The following is a 27,364-nucleotide window of genomic DNA, read 5'->3' as shown; positions in this document are numbered from 1 at the left end:
AATCTCCCTGTAGAGAGATCAGCTAGAAGAAGTTAACTTGTAGAGAGTTCAGCTACAAAGAAACCATCATTTAGAGAGTTCAGCTTCAAACAAATCAAGAGTTCAGCTACAAACAAATCTCCCTGTAGAGAGATCAGCTAGAAGAGGTCACCTTGTAGAGAGTTCAGTTACAAAGAAACCACCATGTAGAGAGCTCAGCTACAAACTAGTGACCTTGTAGAGACATCAGCTAGAAGAAGTTACCTTGTAGAGAGTTCAGCTACAAAGAAACCATTCTTTAAAGAGCTCAGTTGCAAACAAATCACCTGTACAGAATTCAGCTACAAACAAATCACCCTGTAGAGAGATCAGCTAGAAAAAGTTACCTTGTAGAGAGTTCAGTTACAAAGAAACCACCATGTAGAGAATTCAGCTACAAACTAGTGACCCTGTAAAGACATCAGCTAGAAGAAGTTACCTTGTAGAGAGTTCAGCTACAAAGAAACCATTATTTAAAGAGCTCAGCTGCAAACAAATCACCTATACAGAATTCAGCTACAAATAAATCACCTATACAGAATTCAGCTACAAACAAATCACCATGTAGAGAGATCAGCTAGAAGAAGTTATCTTGTAGATAGTTGAGCTACAAACAAATCACCCTGTAGAGAGATCAGCTAGAAGAAGTTAACTTGTAGAGAGTTCAGCTACAAAGAAACCATCATTTAGAGAGTTCAGCTTCAAACAAATCACCTGTAGAGAGTTCAGCTACAAACAAATCTCCTTGTAGAGAGATCAGCTAGAAGAAGTTACCTTGTAGAGAGTTCAGCTACAAACAAATCACCCTGTAGAAAGATCAGCTAGAAGAAGTCACCTTGTAGAAAGTTCAGTTACAAAGAAACCCCCATGTAGAGAGTTCAGTTACAAACTAGTGACCTTGTAGAGACATCAGCTAGAAAAGTTACCTTGTAGAGAGTTCAGCTACAAAGAAACCATTCTGTAAAGAGTTCAGCTGCAAACAAATCACCTGTATAGAATTCACCCTGTAGAGAGGTCAGCTAGAAGAAATTACCTTGTAGATAGTTCAGCTACAAACAAATCACCCTGTAGAAAGATCAGTTAGAAGAAGTTACCTTGTAGAGAGTTCAGCTACAAAAAAAAACCATTTTGTAAAGAGCTCAGCTGCAAACAAATCACCTGTACAGAAGTCAGCTACGAACAAATCACCATGTAGAGAGATCAGCTAGAAGAAGTTACCTTGTAGATAGCTCAGCTACAAACAGATCTCCCTGTATAGAGATCAGCTAGAAGAAATTACCTTGTAGAGAGTTCAGCTACAAAGAAACCATTCTGTAAAGAGCTCAGCTGCAAACAAATCACCTGTACAGAATTCAGCTACAAACAAATCACCCTGTAGAGAGATCTGCTAGAAGAAATTACCTTGTAGATAGTTCAGCTACAAACAAATCACCCTGTAGAAAGATCAGTTAGAAGAAGTTACCTTGTAGAGAGTTCAGCTACAAAGAAACCATTCTGTAAAGAGCTCAGCTGCAAACAAATCACCTGTACAGAATTCAGCTACAAACAAATCACCCTGTAGAGAGATCTGCTAGAAGAAATTACCTTGTAGATAGTTCAGCTACAAACAAATCACCCTGTAGAAAGATCAGTTAGAAGAAGTTACCTTGTAGAGAGTTCAGCTACAAAGAAATCATTCTGTAAAGAGCTCAGCTGCAAACAAATCACCTGTACAGAATTCAGCTACAAACAAACCACCCTGTAGAGAGATCAGCTAGACGAAGTTACCTTGTAGATCGTTCAGCTACAAACAAATCACCCTGTAGAGAGATCAGCTAGAAGACATTACCTTGTAGAGAGTTCAGCTACAAAGAAACCACCATGTAGAGAGTTCAGCTGCAAAGAAATCACCCTGTATAAAATTCTGCCACAAACAAATTGCCTTGTAGAAAGATCAGTTAGAAGAAGTTACCTTGTAGAGAGTTCAGCTACAAAGAAACCATTCTGTAAAGAGCTCAGCTGCAAACAAATCACCTGTACAGAATTCAGCTACAAACAAACCACCCTGTAGAGAGATCAGCTAGAAGACGTTACCTTGTAGAGAGTTCAGCTACAAAGAAACCACCATGTAGAGAGTTCAGCTGCAAAGAAATTACCCTGTATAAAATTTTGCCACAAACAAATTGCCCTGTAGAAAGATCAGTTAGAAGAAGTTACCTTGTAGAGAGTTCAGCTACAAAGAAACCATTCTGTAAAGAGCTCAGCTGCAAACAAATCGCCTGTACAGAATTCAGCTACAAACAAATCACCCTGTAGAGAGATCAGCTAGAAGAAGTTACCTTGTAGATCATTCAGCTACAAACAATTCACCCTGTAGAGAGAGCATTTAGAAGAAGTCACCTTGTAGAGTGTTCAGTTACAAAGAAACCACCATGGAGATTTCTGTAATCAATATATGTATTATATATATATAATTTGTACATTTACTGATAAAATATTTAAAGTACATCTACTTCATCTTTTCTTCTTCCTGTGGTAAAAAAAGATAGGTTAAAAAAGTCCAAAAGCCGGCCATAGGCCGGCTTTGGGATAGGCCGGCTTTGGGGTATACAAATACAAAAAGAAATGAAATCTAATCCAAAACAGCCAAACTGTAAAAAAAGTGTGCGGCCCTCAAAAAGGCTATGGTGAAAAAAGATGTGAAATCCAAGGTGGCGGCCAAGAAATGGCTGTGATGGTAGGTTAATGGTAAAAATTTTAATAACAACAATTCAGGTGAATTTTGTGCCGCTTGGCCTTGGCACAAAATTCACCTGAATTGTCGTTATTAAAAGTTTTACCATTTACCTACCATCACAGCCATTTCTTGGCTGCCACCTTGGATTTCACATCTTTTTTCACCATAGCCTTTTTGAGGGCCGCACACTTTTTTTACAGCTTGGCTGTTTTGGATTAGATAGATATTTACACAAGTAAATACTGTCTGATGAAGTAAGCAGAATCTTATATGTACCTCTCATACAATAAGAAAAGAAGTCAACTCCATATGCTATTATGATTAAATAAACACCTATAGTTTTCTTTCAGTAATGGTTTCTATTGCTATCCAAGAGTGTTCAACAGCAACATTTTAACAGGGCATTGGTTTTTCTCCTACAAGTACACAAAAAGCACAGTAGGGATATAACACTTCTTATTGTTTTACTGTGATTTAATATCATGGACTACTCCAACTTGTTTCAGTACTTTTATCAAAGTGTTACAGTCCCTACTCTAGTAGAAAATTCCATTTTTTTGTGTAGTTTGTTAACTTTTTCGTAAATAATATTATTATGACTGGTAAACCCATGCATAACACAAAGAAATGGCAACGTGTGCCCGAACTATATCAATTATCATCTGAAAAGTGAAGTATCCATTACACTTTGCTGTCAGCTATGTCAACCTGTTACACAGCAGTACGAATCAAGAACTGTTCAAAAATCACCTCTGCAATCAAAGTAGCTACTATGAAAAATAAAGACAATTTCCATTATGGAGGGAAGCCATCCTGTGCTACTGCCAAATCAGCACTTTTCACTGTCAGTAAAGATGAATGAGACACAAAGGAGGACAATGGTAGGTCCATGAAGAATGCATTGTACGTACTGCGGTATGCCAAAAAGCACCTCTCAGGCTGAAGCGATGTTGAGTAGTGAAAACATCAAGCCCGTAGCCTTAGCCGTTATGATGTTATGCTTGTCTGAAGGCATCAGTCAGTCAGTTACTCAGTCAGTCAGTCAGTTACTTAGTTAGTCAGTCAGTTACTTAGTCAGTCAGTCAGTAGAAAATTTCATTTAATATATATCCACACACAAAACAGCCAAGCTGCGAAAAAGTGGTGCAGCCTTAAAAAGCCCGGGTGAAAAAAAGCTGTGAAATCAAAGGTGGCGGCCAAGAAATTGCTGCAATGATGTTGCCCCAAAAGGCACATCCCACCGGTGAGTTTGTTGTTGTGGCATAAAATGGTGACCATTCGCTGTTTCGTTTGGGCCCTAGACTTGCGACTGTGGTCAGTGAGTGAGGAAGTGAGACAAAATTTCAAGTTTTGGAGATTTATAAAAATTCTATATCCAGTCACCGGTAAGTGTTTTCTTGTTTTTAATGCTGTATTTCATGTTAGATGGACTAATATTATTCTGTAAAGGTGATTTTGGTGGTGTAAGATGTCTCTAGGATGATTTTTAAAGGTGGCATTTTAGACATCGCATGTCACTTTTGATGCAAACTCTACTTAAACAGTACTATCATACTGTTTAATAAATTTTAACAATGTACAAGCCATTATCAAAAATTTTTAGCATTAACATCATTGCAGCCATTTCTTGGCCGCCACCTTTAATTTCACAACTTTTTTCACCCAGGCATTTAAGGCCGAACTACTTTTTCACAGCTTGGCTGTTTTTGCTGGAATTTCATTTCTTTTTGTACTGTATAAGGCCCCAAAACCAGCCTATGGCTGACTTTGCGGTTTGTTTTTACTCACATTTCTTCTTTTCTATGTAGATACAATGATGATTATTGAAGGCAGACTTATAAATGTATTTCATTGCATGATTTAATTCAATATTTGATAATATTATTGTAATACTCTAATAGAGTGCACATTTTTGAAAACTTCTAATAGAACATACAAAGAATGTTCTAGAACAATCTCGTACTTCTATTAGTAGATTTATGAAATTACAAACATCTGAATTTCAACTAGAAATTTCATTTATAAAGCAGAAATTAAGTGAGGTGATCAGCCAAGGTAGCAGTGGTTCAGTGGTTAAGGATGCAGGTGTTAGGTATGGAGGTCCATGGCTCGAACTCTGGTAAGATTTTTTTGATGTTTTTTGTACACTTTTTTACCCTGCGGTGACTGCTCTATTAGAGTATCTCAATTGCACTATTTTACACTTGCTTGGTTTTTGTTTTATAACTTTGTTGCTGTAACTCCTCTATTGCTATTCAAACTATTAAAAGGCACTACTATGATGATCAGCCTATCTACACACCAATTTTCAAGTTATTTCTATACTTGGTTTACCCCTGTAGCCATGACAGAATTTTGATCTTGTTTACATGAATAAATGCTCATAACTCCTTGAATATTCCTCAGATTCACAACAAACTTGGTACGTGAATCCACCGTTACACGCTCTTCATTTGTGCCAAAGATTGAGGCAATTGAGTTACACATTTGCATCAGACAGTATGATAGTAACTCTACTGTAGGGACCGTCCCATGACATAAAATCACCCAAAAACCAGCCTCAATTTTCCCTGACAACGATAAGGCAGTATTGGTGAGGTAAAACTAAGCTTTCAGATCGACCCAGAACACTTTCAATAAGTTGCTACAGAATTTAATTATTTTTTATTTGATGGAGTTTTCTACTGACTAACTGAGTAAGTAAGTAACTGACTGACTCATGGACTTACCAGTGTCCTCCTTTCACAACTGGAGATTTTGTCCACGAAAATCCAGTGAAAAAGGATGTCACCCTGTGAAAAGTAAAGTATTCATTGGGTGGCATCAATGAAATTTCATTTTCATAGCATTTTCATTGGAAAATTTAATGAAAACCCAATGAAAAATTACCACTGAAAATTCTTTGAAACTGCTTTTCATGGAATTTTCATTGGTATTTTTTCATTAGATTTTCATTAAATTTTCCTATGAAAATGCTATGAAATAAAATTTCATTGATGCAACCCAATGAATACTTTACTTTTCACAGGGTGAACATTTTTTTTCATTGGATTTTCATGGACAAAATCTCCAGTAGTGTTTGTGTCCCATTCATCTTTGCTGACAGGGAAAGGTGTCGATTTGGCGCAAGCATGTGATGGCTTCCCTTCGAAACAGAAATCGTCCGTATTTTTCATAGTGGCTATTATAATTGCAAGGTACTTTTCAAACAGTTCTTGATTCATATTGCTGTGTAACGGGTTGAACATAGCCGACAGTGAAGCATAATGGATACTTCACTTTTCAGACGATAATTAGTAAAATTGGGGTGCGGCACCATTTCTTTTGGTATGCATAAATTGTAGAGGTGCTTCCGGAAAAGTTCTTGATTCATATTGCTGTGTAATGGGTTGAACATAGCTGACAAGCAAGCGTCATGGATACTTCACTTTCCAGACAATAATTGATATAGCTGGGGCGCATGGAACCATTTCAGATGCAATATGCATGGGTTCACCAGTCATAATAAAATTATTTACAAAAATAGTTAACAAACAAGTACACAAAAAAAATTTGGAATTTTCAACTACAGTAGGGACCATAGCACATCGTTAAAATGTACTGAAACAAGTCGGAGTAGTCCCTGATATTAAATCACAGTAAAACAATAAGAAGTGTTATATCCCTACTGTGCATTTCCATTATGGTATCTTGAGCACAGTAGGGATATAACACTTCTTATTGTTTACTGTGATTTAATATCGTGCACTACTCCAACTTGTTTCAGTGCTTTTTATCGATGTGCTATGGTCCCTGCTTTAGTTGAAAATTCCAAATTTTTTGTGTACTTATTTTATAGCAATTTTTGCAAAATGTGCGAAAATAAATTGAAGTTCCTGTAGCCCCTGTACAATATAAGAAGAAAAAATGAATAAAGTAAATAAAATTTTGAACACTCATATCTCGCAAATAGCTCTTGCAAATTTAATCAAATTTGCTGTGTGGCATACCCTACCTGGGGGACAGCTATAATGCAAAAATGGTGTGCTTTGGAGAAGGGACCATGGAGCTATGCATACATGAAAAAGCTGTTTTCTTTCTTCCTGTAAATATAGTCATGGTGTGGTTGCCGGCTTTCTTGCCCGCATGACACACTACTGTGTGTCTTGATAAATTTTAAAATTCTGTACCAACTTGTTGAAAATGTTTCGGGTCAATCTGAAGACTTGCTTGGGCTTAGTTATACCTAACCAATACTGCCTTATCGTCATGAGGCTGGTTTTTGGGTGATGTTTTTTCATCCACTCCTTTGTGGTTCCTACTATACAGTATTATCATACTGTATGATAAACATATTTCATTTTAAAATGCAAACCAGTTGGATTATCACTTAGAGGGCCACAATTATCAAGCATATTGCATTCTTTGAACTCAATGTAACAATTCCTGCACTCTGCATGATTACAATTGTATATATCATCACCTGCAAAATAAAGTATGCCATCATTTGACTGTGTTCCTCTTCTATTAGCCCAAACCAGACAGTAATATCTACCAACATCATCACTGGTCACATTAGGAATGACAAGTGTACTATTTGTGAATGTTGGGGAGGATACTTCAGTAGATTCTGACTTGGTAGGTAGTGAACCTCCTCTTTTGTACCAGGTGATGTTGAGGTGACCACATCCAGTAACAGAACATGTGAACACACCACTGAATGGAACAGAGGCACTTGTGTCAGTAGGATGAGTGAGGATGTGAGGAACAACATCTGTATAAAAATTATTACATGTCAAAATCTGTTTTGGTAAATGCTTTATTAATGATCAAAATGGTTTTAATGGATTATGTACCACTCTGCGTGGGCAGTTCAAAGGCACCGCCAGTGCCATAATTTGTATATTGCACTGCTGCAGACCGCAGCGAGTGCATTATAACTTATAACGCACTGGTTGCGGTTTTGTAGACCACAACGAGTGCATTATAAGTTATAATGCACCGACCGCAGTGCAATATACAGATATTGCACTGGCTGCGGTTTTGTGCAGCATAGCACAAGTGCCGGTGGCGAAGACCACTACGACACCTCACCTAATAGGTGGAAAGACACTACACAGATCACTCGAATTCTTTTATAGCCTGACATGTAAAGGTCGATTGTGGGCCATAACGTCACCAATACGTATAATGTTTACAAGCAGCCAATGGCGATCGAAAAAGCCAACGTGGGTGGCCACAACTCTAGTCTACATATATATAAACGTACTTATACACCTTACTAGTCTGGTGCCATCTTAGCCCAGGTTAAACTGTAGTCCACTTCGACAATGACTCAATAAAACAAATATATTCTAAATAATACTAACCTTTACGTTCGATTGTGGTAACCAGTTTTGTCATGCCAGCAGATTCAAGTTTAGCCAGTGTGAATAGTAAGAATTAGACTAGTATCGATTAGTAGTTAGGTTTTGTTTACTTAAACCGTCTATTTAGCTGATTTTTTCGCTCGAGAGAATCACTGTGGTGATTAGTCTGGTGCTTAGTCTATATGGCACGCTGGCATGCTGAGCACTACATGATAGAGTGGAACAGCGAATGCAGGTTAGTGATATAATTATCCCATAGCGTACTAGCTTTCAATATCTCAGGTGGCTGCAGTACTGCAGGGGGAACGTCATCGCAATGTCCGGCTTGGTTACCCACAATCGATGTTAGAAACCTGGCCTTTATAAGTGTTACAGCTGTCTTGTGAGACTCTCCCCACCTATTAGGTGAATGGTACATAACAGTTATACAACGTGCACTCGTGCTCTGCCTGTATAAACGCACTTGCCTTCGGGCCTGACGGCCCTCAGGCTCGTGCGTTTATATCAGGCAGAGCACTCGTGGCCGTTGTATAACTATATAATATACCACTTTAGTGTGGGAGTTCAAATGTTCTGCTTGGGGTGTAACTAGTATATTGCATGAGCAATTTCATGGGAAAGCATTTTGCTCATAGCTTTTGATTCCCAGCCAGTTTAGGGACACAAAACACTTCGATGGGCAACGTGGAGCATTACAAATTAAATAAATCATTATTGTGGGATATAGAGTACAGGTTTAGCTAGGCTCACTGTAGTTGCTAAGTTTTAATCTTTTGTTACTAAACTATATTCTGTGATGAATGATCACTAAAAATATCTCAAAGCACACAGGTGAAAGAACTAATGAGCAGTCACACAATTTATTTTATAGTTTTTTTTTTGTTTTGTTTTTTGGTATATATAGTATTTAATGATCGACTATGGGTTTAATAGTGTGGGATGATTATGGATGCATATTTCTACCTACCACAAGTCAGCTATTGAGCAGACCATGGAACAACACAACTAAGACAGCTACATTAAAATGGGTTAGTGACTTATAGTTCTAAGTATATACTTTACTCTTAACATACAGTAGTAACTTACTTACTGTCCCAATAGTGAAATTAGTAGGCTTAGTGTAGTTGTAGTACAAAATGTTAAGATTAAACACTTGATCCCACAATTGTAACTTTTCTAGCATTGTGTGTTGATGCATAATGACATGAACAATGTTCTGAGGGATATCAGCCCACACTATTACACCAACAATTGATCATTAGATACTAGTGTTACAATAAAAGGTGTGGCTGCTCATTAGTTCTTTCACCTGTGCACCCCAAGATATATCACGTAATCACTTATACCATGACTGCTCAGCATTTGCTGATACATACACCCTTAGCCCTCAGGCTTGTGGCCCTTGGGCTTCGGGTGTATGTATCAACATAATCCTATGCAACTATGGTACAACTATTACATAATCAATTCAAGAAGATTAGCGGGTATTGCTTGCTGATTTATTTAAGCAAGTTGTTTGAGCTACCATAACTTGACAATATAATTAATGAACTACAAAATTATCACTGAATAATGAAGTACATAAATGAAATGTAATTATTCTGAGGCTAAAATAAAATAATGGTAATAACTAGATTTTATTACAGTTACAGTACTATAAATAATATAGTATGCGGTACCACTATATACAGCAGGGATAATGAAGATTTGAGCTTTCTTAGCAAGGGCTATCGAACTGCTGGGTGCCTGGGTTTAGAAGTAGCACAACATCAACTTTTAATTTTTTACCACAAAAATCTATAAGATACCAGCCTCATCTTTCCTTCTTGATGACTTGACAGTAACTTAATAAGATTTGATGTGTTTCTACAGAGTTTTAATTCTTTGCGGAACCAAGTATTCTGCTCACTGACTAGGCTAAAAGAATACAAAATAACTATAATGAGTATAAAAGTGGTCTATCTCTCCAAGGCAAGACCCACAGACTGAAAGAAAACTGTATAAAACATTCACCTGTGTTCCTTTTATTTGTATAATACATGTTTTCATATTCAGCATCCTCTTACAGTTGTAGCATTGACATATCTCAATCGTATCACTAAAATTACTATTCAGAACAATGCTACAAGTGTTGCTATCATGTGAGAAACTTACTTATCTAAGGTAAAGATTTAAAATGTATCCTGTTTCATGATAGATTTCAGAATCTGGAAACCTGAAGTTTCAAATTTTCAATGTTTCAATTAGTGTACAAAATCCAAAAATGGTTTCCTGGAAACCCCCTGGGTACACCCCTGACACGTCCAGCAAAAAATGCAAACACTCTATCTAATTGGCTGAAAACATACATAATGTTAGCACATCAACTTGTTTTGGTGGAAAGTTGTGGGCCTTGCTATACAGCTGTAAATAATGTGATACTCACCACATACAATCACAGTAGTACCATTAGACACAACTGATCCAGCCTCATTGCTCACTCTACACCTGTACATGTACTCTCCAATGGTCAGTGTTGCATCAGTAGTGTATGATGTGTTATCATTACTAACAGTAGTCCAACTACTACCAGAACTTCTTCTCTCCCAGGAATATACTAGTGTTCCTAGACCATTAGCTCTACACATGAGAGTGATGCTTCTTCCCATTGGTACATCACCACCTGTTGGGTGAGCTGTGATCTCTGGAGGACCTGTCAAATTTGTACAATTATATACAAAATATACATAGTTATTTGGAAAGTGATAGAATTAGCATCACCAAACCTTTTCTTTCCCTGCTAGAAGCTTAAGGTATTTTTGATCAAATACAAGTTAAATGGATGGTACCTACTATATAGGCAAGCTTAAAAAGCAATGGGTTAAATACTTGAATATTATTGATACAACTCATAATGTTTTTGAACGTTTCTTTCTTAGTGAAAAAAGAGACTAACAATAAAAAAACCTGGATATCATCTTAACTGCCTACTCAAGAGGAGTTGGAAAATCTTTGCTTCATTGCAGTAGATGTAAAGACATACAAGTTATGGGCGCCGCTGGTTTGTTTACATCATGTCGAAGCAAATGTATGCAATCAATGATCTTTCTTCACAAATTTTGCATTTGTATGCAATGAAGAAATGTGATAAAAGAAAAACCTCATCCAGTAATAGATTCTCCTATTCATGGTGAACACAAATTACAACTCTGTACATCACTCTGTTTGTAGGTTACAACCATTTTAGTAAGCACCAGTGATTTATTTTCCCTACATACTTGCTGTACAAATCGATCTTTCTGTTGTTGCTACTTAGTGTAGTAGGGCTGTAGCTATGAAAATTATTGGCATATGAGGCTGACACTTTGCCAGAGGATACACTTGGCTAAGTAGATTTAATAAACAGGAATTCAAAAATGCAGGATGTGTTGGGTTTTTGCTGATCTGGTCACATAGGTTATGTTGTTGGCAGCTGCTGGATTAAATGAGAAGGTGTATAATAGGGTTCCTATGGATACAAACACATGAAAATAGTAAGAAGAAAATATTCTGACCTAGTTGACGTAATTTTCCTTGTACTTGTTTTCTTGTAACATGATTATACCTGGTGAACCAATGCATTAGTAGAGCGGCTAAGTGAAAAATCGTTCTCTTTTTGATAAAAGCACCAAACTTGGTACAACATGTGCTTAATTCATACTACTTCATATTAGATACGGTGCCATTAAAATTACCAATCATATCACGCTCAAAGTACCTGACAAGTAAGCTCATAGAAGTGTATTGGAAAGCCATAAAAATTCCTAATGGTAAATACACTGAAACTTTGCATCAACATAGACAAGCAAGGGATAGTCGCATCTCAAGGGAGGTGTCCATCCAGGTCATTAACTTGCCATGTTAAAAGCATGGATGGTCATGGTATATGAAGCCATAGATGTACAATATACTATTTCTATTGGATTGTGCCTGTACTTTTGACACTGAAATATTGGCTCCATTAGAAGTGCTTAAATTTAAGCAAGACAAAAGGTTTTGGATACACTTGTATGGTTTCCTTACACCCTAGAAATTGGATTAAAACTTAGTTAAAAGTTTCAAAACATGCCCTAAGGAAATGATTTTGATGCGGCACCATAATTATCTCAAATGATTTAGTATACCTTACTCAACTTCCACAGAAAATTTGGTACTTTTATCACAAAGTGAACGATTTCATCAAAATTTAATATTTAGCTGCTTTACTACATGCTCCATAAAAAGAAATGAATAGTGCCATTACATTACCATAAAAATAATTTTGTGTCTAACAAGTGTCCAAAGTATCAATTACTGAAAAGTGAAGTGGTTACTATGCTTCACTTTTAATGATGTTCAGCCAGTTACACAACACTACAAATGGAGTGGGGTAAAACCAGGACAGGGATGGATGGGGATGAAGAAAACAGAGGTAAAACCGGGACTTGGGATGGTGAATGTGGAGACCAGGAATAGGGGGAATGCAAGGATACAATCCAGGACTCACCTAACATACATGTAAACTGACAATGGAATGACAAGGCTGACTCTAGGATGGTTTCTGAGCAGTTTCTTGAGATACCCTAATAGAACAGTCATTCTAATAGAGCAGTCACCTTAAATAGCTGTCATCCTAACCCTAATGTAAGTTGTATAGCTACAATGATAATAATAGTCTTAGAAGATGAAAACTTCAGGAAATCTAACTTTCCAAAGATCATTCCCCCAGAATTCTGTAGATTTGAATGCAGGGCCACCCAGAGAAATTAAGGGGCCCAGGGCAAAGAGTTACAGTGGGGCCCAGGGGCAAGAAGGTTTCCATTCTGAATCACAACTTCACCCAAGCTGTAAGTTAAAGATCAAAAAGAAAAAAAAAGGTCATTACATGCTGACAATGGCAATAGCTACCCCTCACCAACTATATTCCATTATTTATAAGCTTGTTACACTGCTCCTCTGAAGAATACTGTAACTGCTCTATTAGAGTATCTAGATCTGACTGCTCTATTAGAATATATCGATCTTTTAAACAGGTATTCAAGGGGCCTCCTGGGGCCCCTTTAAGGCTGGGGCCCGGGGCAAAATGCCCTAGTTGCCCCAATGTGGGCAGCCCTGTTTGAATGCGTCATCTCACACTAAGGTATAATATGTATGCCTTTATAACTATTACTGTGTAGCAGCCCTGGCATTAGATAAACTGTGCATTGAAAACCAGTCATTAAAATTCTATGAATGAAAACCATCTGTAAACAAGGGCACACATTTAAAAATGGGTTCCACTCCAGCAATACAGAAAATGGGAATGGAAAACAGCTTTGGTCAATGTTAATCATCAGCTGCTTGCAGTATCCTTAATCGTGAATCATTAGGAGTAAAGTATTCCTTAGATTTTTCATAGTGATTAACAATTTTATATACATAATCATAAGTTTAGCTCTCTCTTCTATGTTGTAAAGTACATAGATAGGTTGAGTGTGTTCAGAATACTAGCAGCACTAGAGTATCTTCATGGAAAATCATTAAAACAAAATCTGGCTGCTCTTCTCCAATTTTATGGAGCCTCATACAGGAGACACATATTGAAGCACTGGCCTAACCATACTGTACTTTTATAGCAAATACATTTCACAGTACTTCGATAGTAGTTCAGATTTCTGTAAATAACTGATTTCTGTATTAACTGTAGTTTTAGCTACTATTGAATCATGCTTGCTTACAGGCATTAATAAGTCAGTCATTCTGTCAGTCAATGAGTAAAATAATAAAAAATAAATTTCTAGCAACCTATTGGAAGTGTTTCAGGTTGCACTAAAGATGCTTTTATGCTTGATAATACTTAACCAATACTGCCAAGGCACCAATGAGGCAGTGTCTTGTATAGTCATATATATATATATAAGTATATATCAAACGGTATGGTAGTATATACCATTTAAGTAGGGATTGCAGTGAAACTTTTGTGTGCCACCCAGAATTCCACTTTAAAAATCACCCTAGAGATATTTTACGTGACCACAATCACCTTTACAGAATAGTATTAGTCCATATAATACATAAAACAGCATCAAATGCAACAAAACACTTACAGCTGGCCGGATATAAAATTTTAAAAAATTGTCAAAACTTGAATTTTAACCTCACTGTCCCACTGCCTCACTCACTGACCATAGTCACAAGCCTAGAGGCCAAATGAAGCAGCACACAGCCACCATTTTACGTCACAATAACAAACTCACCAATGGGATGTGCCTTTTGGGGTTCCGACAAGTGTAGGTCCTCTGCACCTTGTCTCTTCTTTTATCCTCAATCAGGCTGCTTGTCTTCTTCTTCATACAACAAAACCATATTGAGGCATTAATTTTCAGTATCAATCGAGGGGTCCGAGAAAGAGCATACAAGATTTCCAGACTTCTACCATGATTTCTGATTTCAAGGTTGATTTCTACTGATTTCCACCCATGCAAGCTATAGTTTACAGAAATCTTCTCCAATTTACAGAGAAACACGGAAGTTAGAGGCTTGATTTCTGATTTCTACTGCAGGGAACGTACAAGATTTCACAAAGTGTCGGACCCCTCACTATCAACACTTTCTTTAAGCAGCATAATAAATGCCACAATTGCAAGATTATTTAAGGTACTTAGATTATACTACTGTATGGAGGTACTGGTACTAGATAGCTACCTGTATCTTCATGATAGGTCACAAGATCAAATAATAATCATAATCACACCCATTCTTTATTCTACACATTATCGATCTATCAATTGAAACCACGATGACACACCCCTTTTATGCTAGGTGATGGAATAGCTAGTCAGTGACCACACACCTTCAAGTTGGAAGGCTGACTCTAATTATCGATCGAAATCACGATGACCACGTCCCGTTTGGGCAAGCGCACATCTTTGCAGACTGACTCGAGGTACTCTAATACAGTAGTCACCCTAATAGAACAGTCATGTGTTTATAGCTAGCTGTATGCTTTAACAAAACTTAAACAGACTAGTATATTAAAAATTATGAATTTAAAAATGAAGTAGGGATCCAAGCGATAAAAAGTAGTGAAACAAGAGATGGACAATGGTACCTATTACAGCATAGCTCAGTGGGAAATCCCTACTTTGGCATTGGACACAAAATAATTGTTATACCATGCCAAAGTAGGGATTTTCTACCAAGCTATGCTGTAATAGCTACCATCGTTCATCTCTTGTTTCACTACTTTTTACTAGTTGGATCCCTACTTCATGTTTAAATTTATAATTTTTAATATACTAGTATACTTTAGATGTCAAATTTTAGTCAGTAACAAAAGAAGGGTAATGATTGTACACAACAACAAGCAAACAAGATAATAATCATAACCAACACAGTAAAATGACAAACTTTTAACACATGCCAAGGTGATCATCATTCAGTATGATAGTACTGTACAGTAGGGATCATAAAGGCTTGGGCATTCTTGGCCAACTATATCACCCAAAAACCAGTCTTCTACTTTCCTCTATAACACTTTAACGATATTGTAAGCATAACTACGTAAGTCCAAAGATGTCATCAGAGCACCTAATTGTAGTGTAAGCAACCAATTAATGGAACATTTATTTCTGTCACACATCTCTTCTTGTCAGCACATCCCTGGAGCACAAGAGGTTTATTTCACTTGACTTCATATTCCTGTGTACCAAGTGTCAAAAAGTGCTACCCCTGACCAGTAACAGCTAAAAACATGAAAAGTTGAAGTAACTGTTAATTGAAACAATGGCTCAATCACCGGAACTCCATAGGCTTGCGTGTTTCTATTATCAGACAATGATCCAATGACTGGTCATGGCCTACCTCGCAAAAATCTGAAAAAATCCTGTATATTTTTTGAAGGTCTAACTGACATCCATGCAAATTTTCAGCATGTCAGATCACGTATTGTATGAGCTACAATTTTATGTGTATAATGCACATATAAATTGCTTGATAATATCATTAACCACACAATGGTCATTTAAAGGCTCTACAGTATTTAACAGTGGAACAACCAGCTTCCAACCAATTGTAAATCCTTCTCTTGATTTTGTTCTTGATCTCTTGGTTGTTTCTAGATGATTTGTCAGGAAAGCATGGTGGCATACTTGAACTCCAGTCATGGAGATGAATATTAGGTTCCCTACATTTCTCAGTAGTTGGCTGGATGGTAGTACACTATTTTGGACTACATTCTCATCAATCTTTGCCTTCATTACAGCTGCCATGTCACTTTAGGTTATGCAAGTTCAACTCTCTAGTTCGACACTAGTTGTACCGTGTTTTTCTGTGGAAGTTTCAGTGACAGATGGCCTTGATCTTGGCTTGTTTCCTTTATTGTTTGGTGACTAACATTGAAGTAGAAACTAACAGTAGACTGTCATGGGCTTTCAAAACGACGAAGAAAAAGCACCATTGATGGTGCAGACTGAACTCACAGTCCCAAATCTGCAGTATGGAAGTTGCATGAACTATTAACCTTTGTCCATTCCTGTATCATTACAACCTTTAACAAACATAACACACTCTTTGCCAACTACAGTGGAACCTCTCTTATCGGGGCAGTCTGGTACATAGTACTGTCCGTATCTCAGAAATATCCGTAACTAAGAATAACATGCTATTATGCTAAAGTGACTAACTTAAATACAAGTAATGTTGTTATTACTATCAGTTAGTGCTATGCAGTTTAGTGGGCAGAGGGGGAAGTCACTACAGAGCATTCATGGTCACTCCCCTGGGCTGTAAAAATGCATTATCACCTAGCAACCAGGTGGTAGTTATTAGTAGTAGAATAAACAAGCCACCAAACAGGTAAACAGCAACCTTTAGGCTCCCTTCTTGTGCTTTCATTTAAACCAAACTTCATTATGGTCAATAAACTACAAGCCACATGACCAATTTGGGCTGTCCGGACAATGGAGGTGCCCGGACAATGGAGGTGCCCGGATAATAGAGGTCTGGATAAGGGAGGTTCCACTGTATGCCACTTCTTTGTACCATGGAATTCCACCATGTTTATTAGTATAACACCCGTCTGATAACTGAAGCATGTATTTTTGGTAATTGAGCCAATCCAATAAATGGTTACTTACGATATACAATTGAGTAGGGATCATTGAAATAAAAAGCAAGGGAGGTTATCTATACTACACTTAGATTATCCATTTTCATCAAAGACATGGGTACACAAAAGGCATAGCTATGTGATCACACCTGCGAAAACCCAACATGTTTGTGCAAGCCTAAATTTTACAATTGATTATAATTATGGATAAAATTGTGTATTGTAAATTTTTTGGATGCTTTATTCTTAGTGAAGAAAACGTATATCAATAACCTGGATACCATCTTATTTGCCTACTCAAGAGGAGTTCAAAAATATTATCTTTGTTTTGTTGTGGTAGACAAAAGGATACATACTTTATGGATGCTTATTTATGTCTGGTTGAAGCAATAACATGCAATCGATCTTTAATTTCCTCACTGTATTCGCATTTGTACGTACGTAGTAAAGACAAGGAAAACCTTACCCAGCAATTTATTCCCCTATTAATGAAGAACACAATGGTGCAAGTTTCAATTTGTATGTCACTACATTTGTAAGTTACAACCATTTTAGTAAATGCCTGTAATTTATTTTCCTTAACTTGCTGTACAAATCAATTTTTCTGTTGCTGCTACTTTGTGGGGCTGTACCTCTGAAAGTTATTGGCTTATGAGGCTAAAAGTTTGCCAGAGCATAGACTTGGTTAAGCAGATTATAAATGTTCAATAATCAAGAATTTGAAAAATGTGTGATTATGTTGGGTTTTTACAGATCCGACCACATTCACCCTGCCCAAACAAAATACATACATGCATACACATAAGTACACCAATTAACAATTATAACAGATAAAACATACAAAAATAACAATAATAGCTACTGTTTTAAATTATGGTAGTACTGTATATTAGGGATCCTGGAGATTTGGGTTTTCCTAGCCAAAAAAATTCACCCAAAAACCAGCTTCACAACTCCATTCTGGCACCTTGGCAGTATTGGTTAGGTATAACCAAGCCCAAAAGTGCCTTCAGTATAATCCTATAGGTTTTCAATAAATTGTTATGAAATTTAAAAAAAAAATTATTCAATGGAATTTTCTACTGACCAACTGCCTGCCTGCCTGCCTGCCTGCCTGCCCGCCCGCCCGCCCGCCCGCCTGCCTGCCTGCCCGCCCGCCTGCCTGCCTGCCCGCCTGCCTGCCTGACTGCCCGCCCGCCTGCCTGCCTTCAGGCAAGCATAACTTGACAACAGCTAAGGCTATGGGCTTGATTTTTTCACTGTTCAACGTTGCTTCATCCTGAGAATGCCTTTTGGCATACCGCAGTACGTACAATGCACGCATCATGGACTTACCTTTGTCTCCTTTGTGTCTCATTTCATTTTGCTGACAGCCCAAAATGTTGATTAGCAGTAGTACGATGCATGGCTTCCCTACAGTATGTTTGTAAATGGGAATCGTCTATATTTTCCGTGGTGACTAAATCGATTGCAGAGATGATTCTGACATTGTTCTTCATTAGTAAACGGCTGAACACATAGCTGAAAGTGAAGTGTAATGGCCACTGCATTTTCAAGGCAGTAATTGATAGTTGAGGGTGTACGAATCGTCACACTTTTGTGGTAACTGAATTGTTGCAGAGGCACTTCTTCTACTGTTTTTCATCTGTAGTGCTGTGTAATGGGCAGAACATAGCTGAAAGCAAAGCGTAATGGCCACTGCATTTTTGAAGCACTATTTGATAGCTGGGGCGTGCGTTCACGCGAAAGCATTAATCTGGCACCATTTTTTCTTTTGATGCAGTATGCATAGGTTCACCAGTCATAATAATGTTACAAAAAAGTAAACAAACAAGTTTAAGAAGAATTAGGAATTTTAAGTTCAATTAGGGATCATAGAAAAAAGTAGGGAAACAAGGGAAGTTGCCTACACCTGCAGATATACTAGTGAACATTTAATCTCTAATTCAGTCTTGGTCTTGGGGGTATAAACTGAATTAGGGATTAAATGTTCACTAGTATATCTGCAGGTGTAGGTGACCTCTCTTGTTTCCCTACTATTGTTTTCTATGATCCCTAATCAAACTTAAAATTCCTAATTTTTCCTTGAACTTGTAGAACAAGAAAATGATGAAGCACACCTGCAGTGAATAGTTAATTCCTACCTATCTATGACTGTAGGAATTAAATGTTAAATAGTAAAGCTGCAGACCTCCCTTGTTTCCTTGCTTTTTATTCTGTGATCCCAATCAAACATAAATGTGTAGCTAGCTAATTATATGCTATATCACCATGATTAAAATTTCAACCCCTCTACAAAAAAAATAAAAATTTGAACAGGGATTAATGATTCCTATTGTTTAGTACTATCATACTTAATGATAAAAAACATTCCTCTGTATTCGTAAATCGGTATGGTGAGAAATTAATTATAAATGGTTCAAGCACCCAAATTTCACATTACTTGGCCAACACACAGATGCCACATATTAACTAACCTAATGCACTGATAGTTATAGTTCCGTTCTTCCTCGTACAAGAATAAGTGCCATCTAATGATTTTGTGAATGATGAGACCACAAGGTCTTGAACTAGACTATTTCCACCATTTCGTTTCTTGCATATCACATTAGCATCATTACAGTCTGGTAATACCTTTCCATAAGGGTCAAACCAGTTTACTGGTTTCCTGATACTACACCTTCTACAACTCACAATAAAGGAATCACCAATTGGTCTATACAGTGTAGTCCCATCAAATATTGAGTGACCATCCATCATCAACACCACACCCTCACCAGTACACTGTGCATCAGTAACACTAGAAAAGAGAAGCACTGCAGCAAATTTATATAATGAACAACTATTTGACCACTATAACATTTATTTTCTTTTAGACACATAATCTCAATAATACTTGAAAATTTGTGTATTAATGTTCACTTGAGTCCTTGCTAACTGTCAAACATTTAGTATTTTTTTAAAGGAAACACCGGAAAAAGGAAAGTTTCAACTTACAGTAATTAAAGTTGTGATACAAGAAGTATTCAGAATGAAGATTCTTATAGCTAAAAATATTTTCTAAGACATTTTAAATTCTATGTGAGTACGTTTAAAGTTATTTTAGCTTAATAATTATAAAAATGCTGGTCATAATTTGCACTGAGGGAATCATTAATTGTAGTTGCGTACTATAGAGGATATTACAATTTATACACATATACTCATTATAACAAAACATTTGCTATATATGGTCATACATTAACATAATTATTGCACCAAACAGGTAGCTGTGAAAATAGTGCCCCTTCCCCAACTAAAAAAAAACATAGTCAAAACGTTGGGAAATCATAGGTTGAACTGCAATTAATGTTGACGACAATATTTAAAATCACTGTCATCATTAAAATGATTGATGTTGACAGCATTACAACCATTTCTCTGCTCTCACTTCATGATCAATATAGTAATTGTGCATCATTAAGGTTGTACTAGCAGGATGAGAGCATAATTACTTTAGTTGGCTAGTTTCCTTAGAACAGAGTCTACTACTAGTTATGCCACTGGGCATACTTCTTGCACATTAGTTCCTACTCAATTTGGGTGTTTTACCTGTGCACTTCTACAACATACAAATAATATGCTTTAAAAGTAACATGCTTTTTGCCACACATTTCAATTAACCTCACATCTGTAGGTCTCAGGGAATCATGCTCATCATTATTTTATTCTAAATTTCTCTAATTCAATGACACTATGCCTTTGTTATTATTTGCAAAGTGTATACAACATTCTCATACTTTAATCTTGAGTTTAGAGATGCATTATTTTGTCAGGATAGTTTCTGAAATAATAGGAAGATAAAAAAGCAAGGAGCATAATGCTGGTATTATTAGGACAAAACTTAACCAAAATGCACTTGTGCTTATAAAACTTGAAAGCAAAATAAGAATTAAGCCATGATGTGCCAAGATGTGCCTCTTTTTCAGAAGTTTGTAACATGAATGTCACAAAAGATCATAATACTTTAATACAGCAGTCAATAGTTTTATTTAATGTAATAGAACAGTCACTGAAAATGCAAAATTAATACATAGACTTGTATGTGTTACATTAATAATTCTGTGCAAAATAGAATACTTCTGACAAAATACTGAGCATAATTAATAAAATAACTTCTGGAAAGAAAAATAGAAGGAGAAAAACAAAATAGATTTATCCCAATTGACTTTTGTAATAATCATTTGAAGAAGCTATTCTATCAGACAGGTAAGTTATTTTGGTTGTCAAGATGCAAAATGCTTATTTCAATAGGCTGAATATTCCACTGACTGTCCTGGAGGTGACTGTTCTATTAGAGTATTTATTATGAAAATTGTGCTTCAAAATAATTTCGTCTCATAGAAATTATTCAGGTATAGCTGTATTTCCTGCATCCCTACATACATTTGTGACATCACTTGAAATAATTGATATTTAATCAATTATGAAACAGTCAATTAATAGTGAAACAAATTCAATTAGAAATCCATTGAAAAATCCTGAAATCTTAATTCACTACAGGATGCCAGACTTGTGGTGCAGATGAGCTCTCTCTAAACAAGTTGAACTCTCTACACTTGCTTGTAGCTAAACTCTCTACAGGGTGATCATGGCATATTACTTAGGTAAGCTCTCTACAGGATGACCTTTAACATACTGAATGCTTTAATAGAGTGATGTATTATATCTCAATTGCTACTTGTAGCTAGTAAGTGAGATCAGGAAATAATTTTGATAGGGGACATCACTATCCAGTTTGATTTTTTAAATATTAGTTTCAAAATAAGAGCACTTCTGCAGTTTTCCTTTAAGAATCTGGTACTTATTTTGTCTTTTATGTATATTCAGGGTTTTTAGTAAGGTAACTATGTCTGGAGTGGTTATATTGATATCTTCCATAAGTGGATGTGGGTTAGGACCTTTGTTGGTAGAACTTCGTCTGGCTCATTGGTATATACTGTCATTCTGATCTAAAGTGACAATAACATTAGCCTGACCAAAGTTTCATACTGACAGTACCACTGTACTGTACGACAAACAGGGATTCACAGCAGTGACATCATTCCCATGCAATTTGAACTAGAATAGTATTATTGCATGACTTAATTCAGTCTATTCTTTATGTATTTTTATAGTCCATGATGTCCATCCCAAATGGTGTGACACTTTTCTAGTGAACCATGAAAGAGGACATGGCCAGAGATTACAGTGCTGAATCAGTAAAAGTGGCTTTATGTGAATGACATTGGTAAAGCCATTGCCATGGCAATTGATAAAAGAAGAGAAAGTTAATGAGATACAAAGGTAGCACTATACTGCATACTCCTTTGGATTGCTAAAAGGTTGTTCTCAAATGCAATAAGTGGCCACATCAGAGAGGATTATAACTAGTCTTCGTTGATCTGACATTATGTCAGATCAAAGTCAAAGTTGATCTGACATGATCTGAGATTGTATGGCAATTGCTTAGCAGTATGTGTAAACATGCCAAGTTGGGGCATACCCCTGAAAAAATTTGGATTTTCAAAGCTTGGATGTGAGTATTTTGACACCCAAAACTCCTTCAGCAGCCATGCACTGTTACATTCTTAAACCACATACATAATAAATCTGTGATAATAACATTACGATGATATGAAATTATCCAATGTGATGTTTTAACTGCAGGACATTTAAAACCCCTTTAGAAGCCACTAAAATAGTGTGTGAGCATGTGGTAGAATAGTGCAGATTGTACTGGGCAGGTTCGATTCCGTAAGTCAGACAACTTTTTTTTTCGCTTTTTAAAATCTTTTAGGTACACCTTTGTAAAAGCTGTTCGACTGCTCTGTTAGAGTCGCTGACTATTCTATTAGAGTATATCAATCTTTTCTAGCGGAAATCAGTCGGCCATCCTTGACCGGCTCAGTACGTAATTGGGTGGTCTTTGAGCCAGTTGGTCAGTAAATGTCCAATGGCCGACCGTTATAATCCACTCTGGGCCACATAACTCTGGTAGACTATCCTGTAGCACTGTCTGAATACAACAGTGAGTCAGTCAGTTGGCATAAAAAGCATAATTGTTTTGTGGATTTTTAAAAGTCTGCAATAACACGCTCAGACTATTTCAGGCTATTTTAAGCATTTAATTGCAGTGAACCAATGTGCCTAGTTCATCATGTGTCTGTAAGGTAGGCTTTTGGGGATTTTTTGGAAAATTGCAAATCTTCATCTTGACCAGGAGCTTATGAGCCGCTGAAGGTGGCGAAGGAACATGAAACTTATGTAACCTGCTGGGTGCCATCAAATTCCAAATTCATTAGCGATTAGTTTCCATATAAGGACAGTAAAATCTCATTAATTGATGCCGTATACTAATTGTGCACGACACTCATAGCAATTTATTCAAAAAACATGACATAATTTGGATTGTGATGGAGCCGAGTTTCATGCTTCTTTGCCGCCTTCGGTGGCTCATAAGCTCCTGTCTCAATTTACTGAGGTACTCTATAATATTACAGACTAAATAACTAGAACAATAATTATGTGACCAGATTTGTCAAAACCAATCCAAATTGCACATCAGGCGCAATCAAACTAACACCACCAGTGGATAGCTACACCATCGTACTACTAGTTTCGACCCTCAGTACTACTCAAACTGCTTGAGACTGGTTTTAACAGATGCCTTTTCTGGGTGGTGTGAAGTGCTTGAATGTTTCAGCCCTAGTGAAGGACCCGGCTTGGCAAGAATCAGTGGTCTACTGGTAGATAGCCTGATTATGTTGGCTGGACATTTTTTCTGTTGATTTTGCTACATATCAGTCACTAAGCCAGCACAGCCCTATAATCTTGTGTCTGGACTCCAATCATGGTTTGCCTCCATTTTGAAATCTATCTCTTGCCCTCCCCACCACCCTCACCCTCCACCCCTTTGTGAACATTCGTGATACTACTTTGCTCATCCAATTGCTCAGATTTTCTATCTTATTTGGTGGGAAACTCCACAAGCCCCTACAAATACTGGAAGTGATCTGAAGGTAATAATAGATTGATGCATCTCTTATGTAAATTTCATATGTGTTCTTGCTATCCTAGGCAAGTTATGCTGACTTGAATTCTTTAAACCGTTTATCTCGAAACTTCTAATGTGTGATTTGGTCGTTTTTCCGAAATCCAGTCACATGCAAATGTCATACAAGACTAAGACACAACATGGTACATAACAAACATATACAAAAGGTACACAGATTAGTTCTAATGCTATCTACCTCTACCAATCACATATGCCGTTCAGCTAGAAAACACAATTCAACAAATCACAAGCAATATACGCCCCACAAATTCATAAAACTGATTGAAAACTAATCGTGCAAGCATACTAAACAATACAAGCCTGCAGTCACACAAAACTAGTGTTATTCATGAATTCTTGCCTCGGAACCCATTAACAATATCAAAAATCACAGTATGGCAATCACAAATGAAATTTTCAAATCAACTTTTAAATTAAAAATTAGATTTCAAACCACAAAATCAAGTTTAAAACAATTCAAACACATACTCAACTGTGAAAGTGTTGTACTCCTTTTTACAAGCAAGATGATTAATGCTACTTGGCAGCAAGTTCCAAATTTGTGCAGGAAAGAAACTGTCATTAGCCTCTAGTATGATCATAGATAATATACCTACTGTCAGTAGGTATATTATCACCTACTGTTAGTAGGTATATTATCTATGGTATGATACACAGACAATTTTCTAGAACTGAATACTGTAGGAGGCTCTAGTTGTATGTCTTATAATTAATCATAATCACAATGGTAGAGGTAAAATATCTGAGACATATGGAATGATACATAACTAATTGGCTGTAGAAAGGGCAACAAGTACTTTGCAATGGCAAATTCAGGATGGGGCAAATGCCATCATACCGCCACTTCCACAAATTATAGCACTTCAGGTGCTGTAGAAAATGATGGAGAAATATCTTAAAATTACGTGATATTTCACTACAACATTTTATAGGGTTCTTCGTTTGCCTTGATATTCACCTTCAACATTGTTCAAGTAGCCTGCTACCAACTTGCAAGGATACAAAGTTTATAAACACCTAATAATATGGTTATCTTGCCCAGTAAAAGCATACAACAGTCCAATGCATGAAATAGGTACTCACATGATCAATATTCGAATTGGAACAAGTACCCATGTAACCACTTTCACTTTTAAAACAAACCTTGGAGTACATTCCTTTTGTAAATATCAGTGTTAACTGTTTACTTAGATGTTGTCTGGGCCAGTGAAAGTGAGTCGTATACTGTGATGGCATCATTGGCCAAGTCATTGGCTGCAGGGCTAATCATGATGGGGAATCCAATGCATGCAAACGTATTCTCTTCTGATTTCAAGGACATTGGAATGGACTTTAGGTCATGTATTGTCGCAATTTGAATTACACAAATCATTCTGCCAACTGCCAATAAAATCAAACCACCTGATACTTTGAGTTGGTAACAGACTATGTGAACAATGCTGAGGGTGAATATCAAAGCATACAAAGAGCCCTACAAAATGCTGCAGTGAAAAACAAGCACATTTCTGTCATTTACTACCTGAAAGTGACAATTTGGCTGCCATGCTGGTGTTGTTCAAGTTACACTTACTTAACAAATGACAATAGTTGGGTACATGATTTGAAGATAGCTATTGATTTTTTGTGTTGTGGACCCTATCAATGATGACTAGTCTTGCCCCAGACAACAAGGATCTGGTGCCACGCAATACAAAAGTTTGGACAAATGTGCGGTCACCAATCAGATTCTAGAATGCCTCTAATGTCAGGTACTCTATATTTTTCTAAATTTTCTTCTAACTAAAACTGACTTCAGTTTTGATCCTTCCGGCATCTTTTTACTGGTCAACGGTCTTCGACATTTCTTTACAGTACCATTATCCAGCTAAAGCAATGACCAATCATCAATTCAAGCTCATGCACTCACTGTGATTATGTAATGTGTGATCTCAAATAAATGCTATATTGCATTGTATAATTATGTACAATCAAGTGTTTCTCAAGTTATCGCATGGCACCAGACTCTTGCGGTCTGGAGTGAGACTAATCATTGACTGTATTTCGAGGGGGGAAATTTTCGCTGATTTCGCGGTTTTGGGGGTTATATCTATCAGCGAAAATTTTAGCCTTGAAATATTTAGACCTGCATTATAGTCTAATACATTTTGGGAGTGTTTGCAAAAATACGCGAAATTTTTATTTCTAGCAACATTGCTCAACCTCGAAATACTTGCCCCTCAAAATATTTAGACTATACGGTACTTAGCTACCAAGACCATTAAAGTCAACATCAATATTGGTGATTACACCCCAATTAACTAGACCACTTATGAAATATAAATAATATTATTACAGTGAACGCGAACCTTTCGCTCGTTAACTATTAACCACTGGACTGGGCGTGCCCCTCCCTTTCCCATTTGACAGCTTCTGCCTGTATCCGCCACATTGGTACACGTAATACACACAGATTCTATACGATATATGCAAAGATATGACCTATGGTACCTTGCATGAGCTTATAGCTATTACACTAGTAGTACTGTACGATAGAAGACATGGCTATGATCTACGGGTACCACTCACCAACTAACACGAGTATGGAGCATGTCCAACAAGTTGAAGCTAACCTCGAAGCTAACCTCGAAGCTAACCTCGAAGCTACCCCTGCCATATGACTGAGTCAGCAGCGAGAAATATTTTCAAATAACCAAATAAGGGCAATAATAAACACTACTATTGCTCACGTGCACATGAAAAGTTACTTGATCAAGTGAAGCATCGAATGACACAGTGACCATTGAGGTAACCTTGATGTGCATGTTTGTTCTTTTGTGAATATCTGAACTGAAAAACTTTAGTGTCTGTCACTGATGAAGTGCTATAAAGATCCCCTGAAGACCCTCCTAGGTACACAATTTCCTCCTGACGAGTTTTGGTCTTGCCTATTTTTTATTCGATTCTTTAACATTGACTAATGTTATATGTTCAGGGGCGTCAGAGTAGAAGTGAAAGTGGTAAGGCTCAGTCTGGGGGCATGCCCCCAGGAACAATTTCGAGCTAGTTACGCATATGCAGTTTTGGGTTGGCATACTGTGTGAATGTTGCTAGCTAGTTAGCTA

At 37.0% G+C, this 27,364-nt stretch overlaps 1 protein-coding gene across 1 annotated transcript in view; it reads right to left on the bottom strand.

Annotated features, from left to right (window-relative positions):
- LOC136267031 (cell adhesion molecule DSCAM-like) overlaps positions 1–26,944 on the bottom strand; it is a 60,077-nt gene extending 33,133 nt beyond the window's left edge. The window contains exons 1-4 of the mRNA XM_066062091.1: positions 26,829–26,944; positions 19,645–19,983; positions 10,508–10,774; positions 7,197–7,487 (exon numbers count right to left, since the gene is read on the bottom strand). Coding sequence (XP_065918163.1) covers positions 7,197–7,487; positions 10,508–10,774; positions 19,645–19,983; positions 26,829–26,916 — 985 coding nt within the window. The 5' untranslated portion in view covers positions 26,917–26,944. The remainder of the gene's footprint in view (positions 1–7,196; positions 7,488–10,507; positions 10,775–19,644; positions 19,984–26,828) is intronic.
- Positions 26,945–27,364: the final 420 nt, after the last annotated feature.

Source organism: Dysidea avara, chromosome 9, assembly GCF_963678975.1.
Source record: "Dysidea avara chromosome 9, odDysAvar1.4, whole genome shotgun sequence".
NCBI lineage: Eukaryota > Metazoa > Porifera > Demospongiae > Dictyoceratida > Dysideidae > Dysidea > Dysidea avara.
Note: the sequence above shows the minus strand (reverse complement) of the source record. Positions and strands in the feature narration are given on the sequence as shown.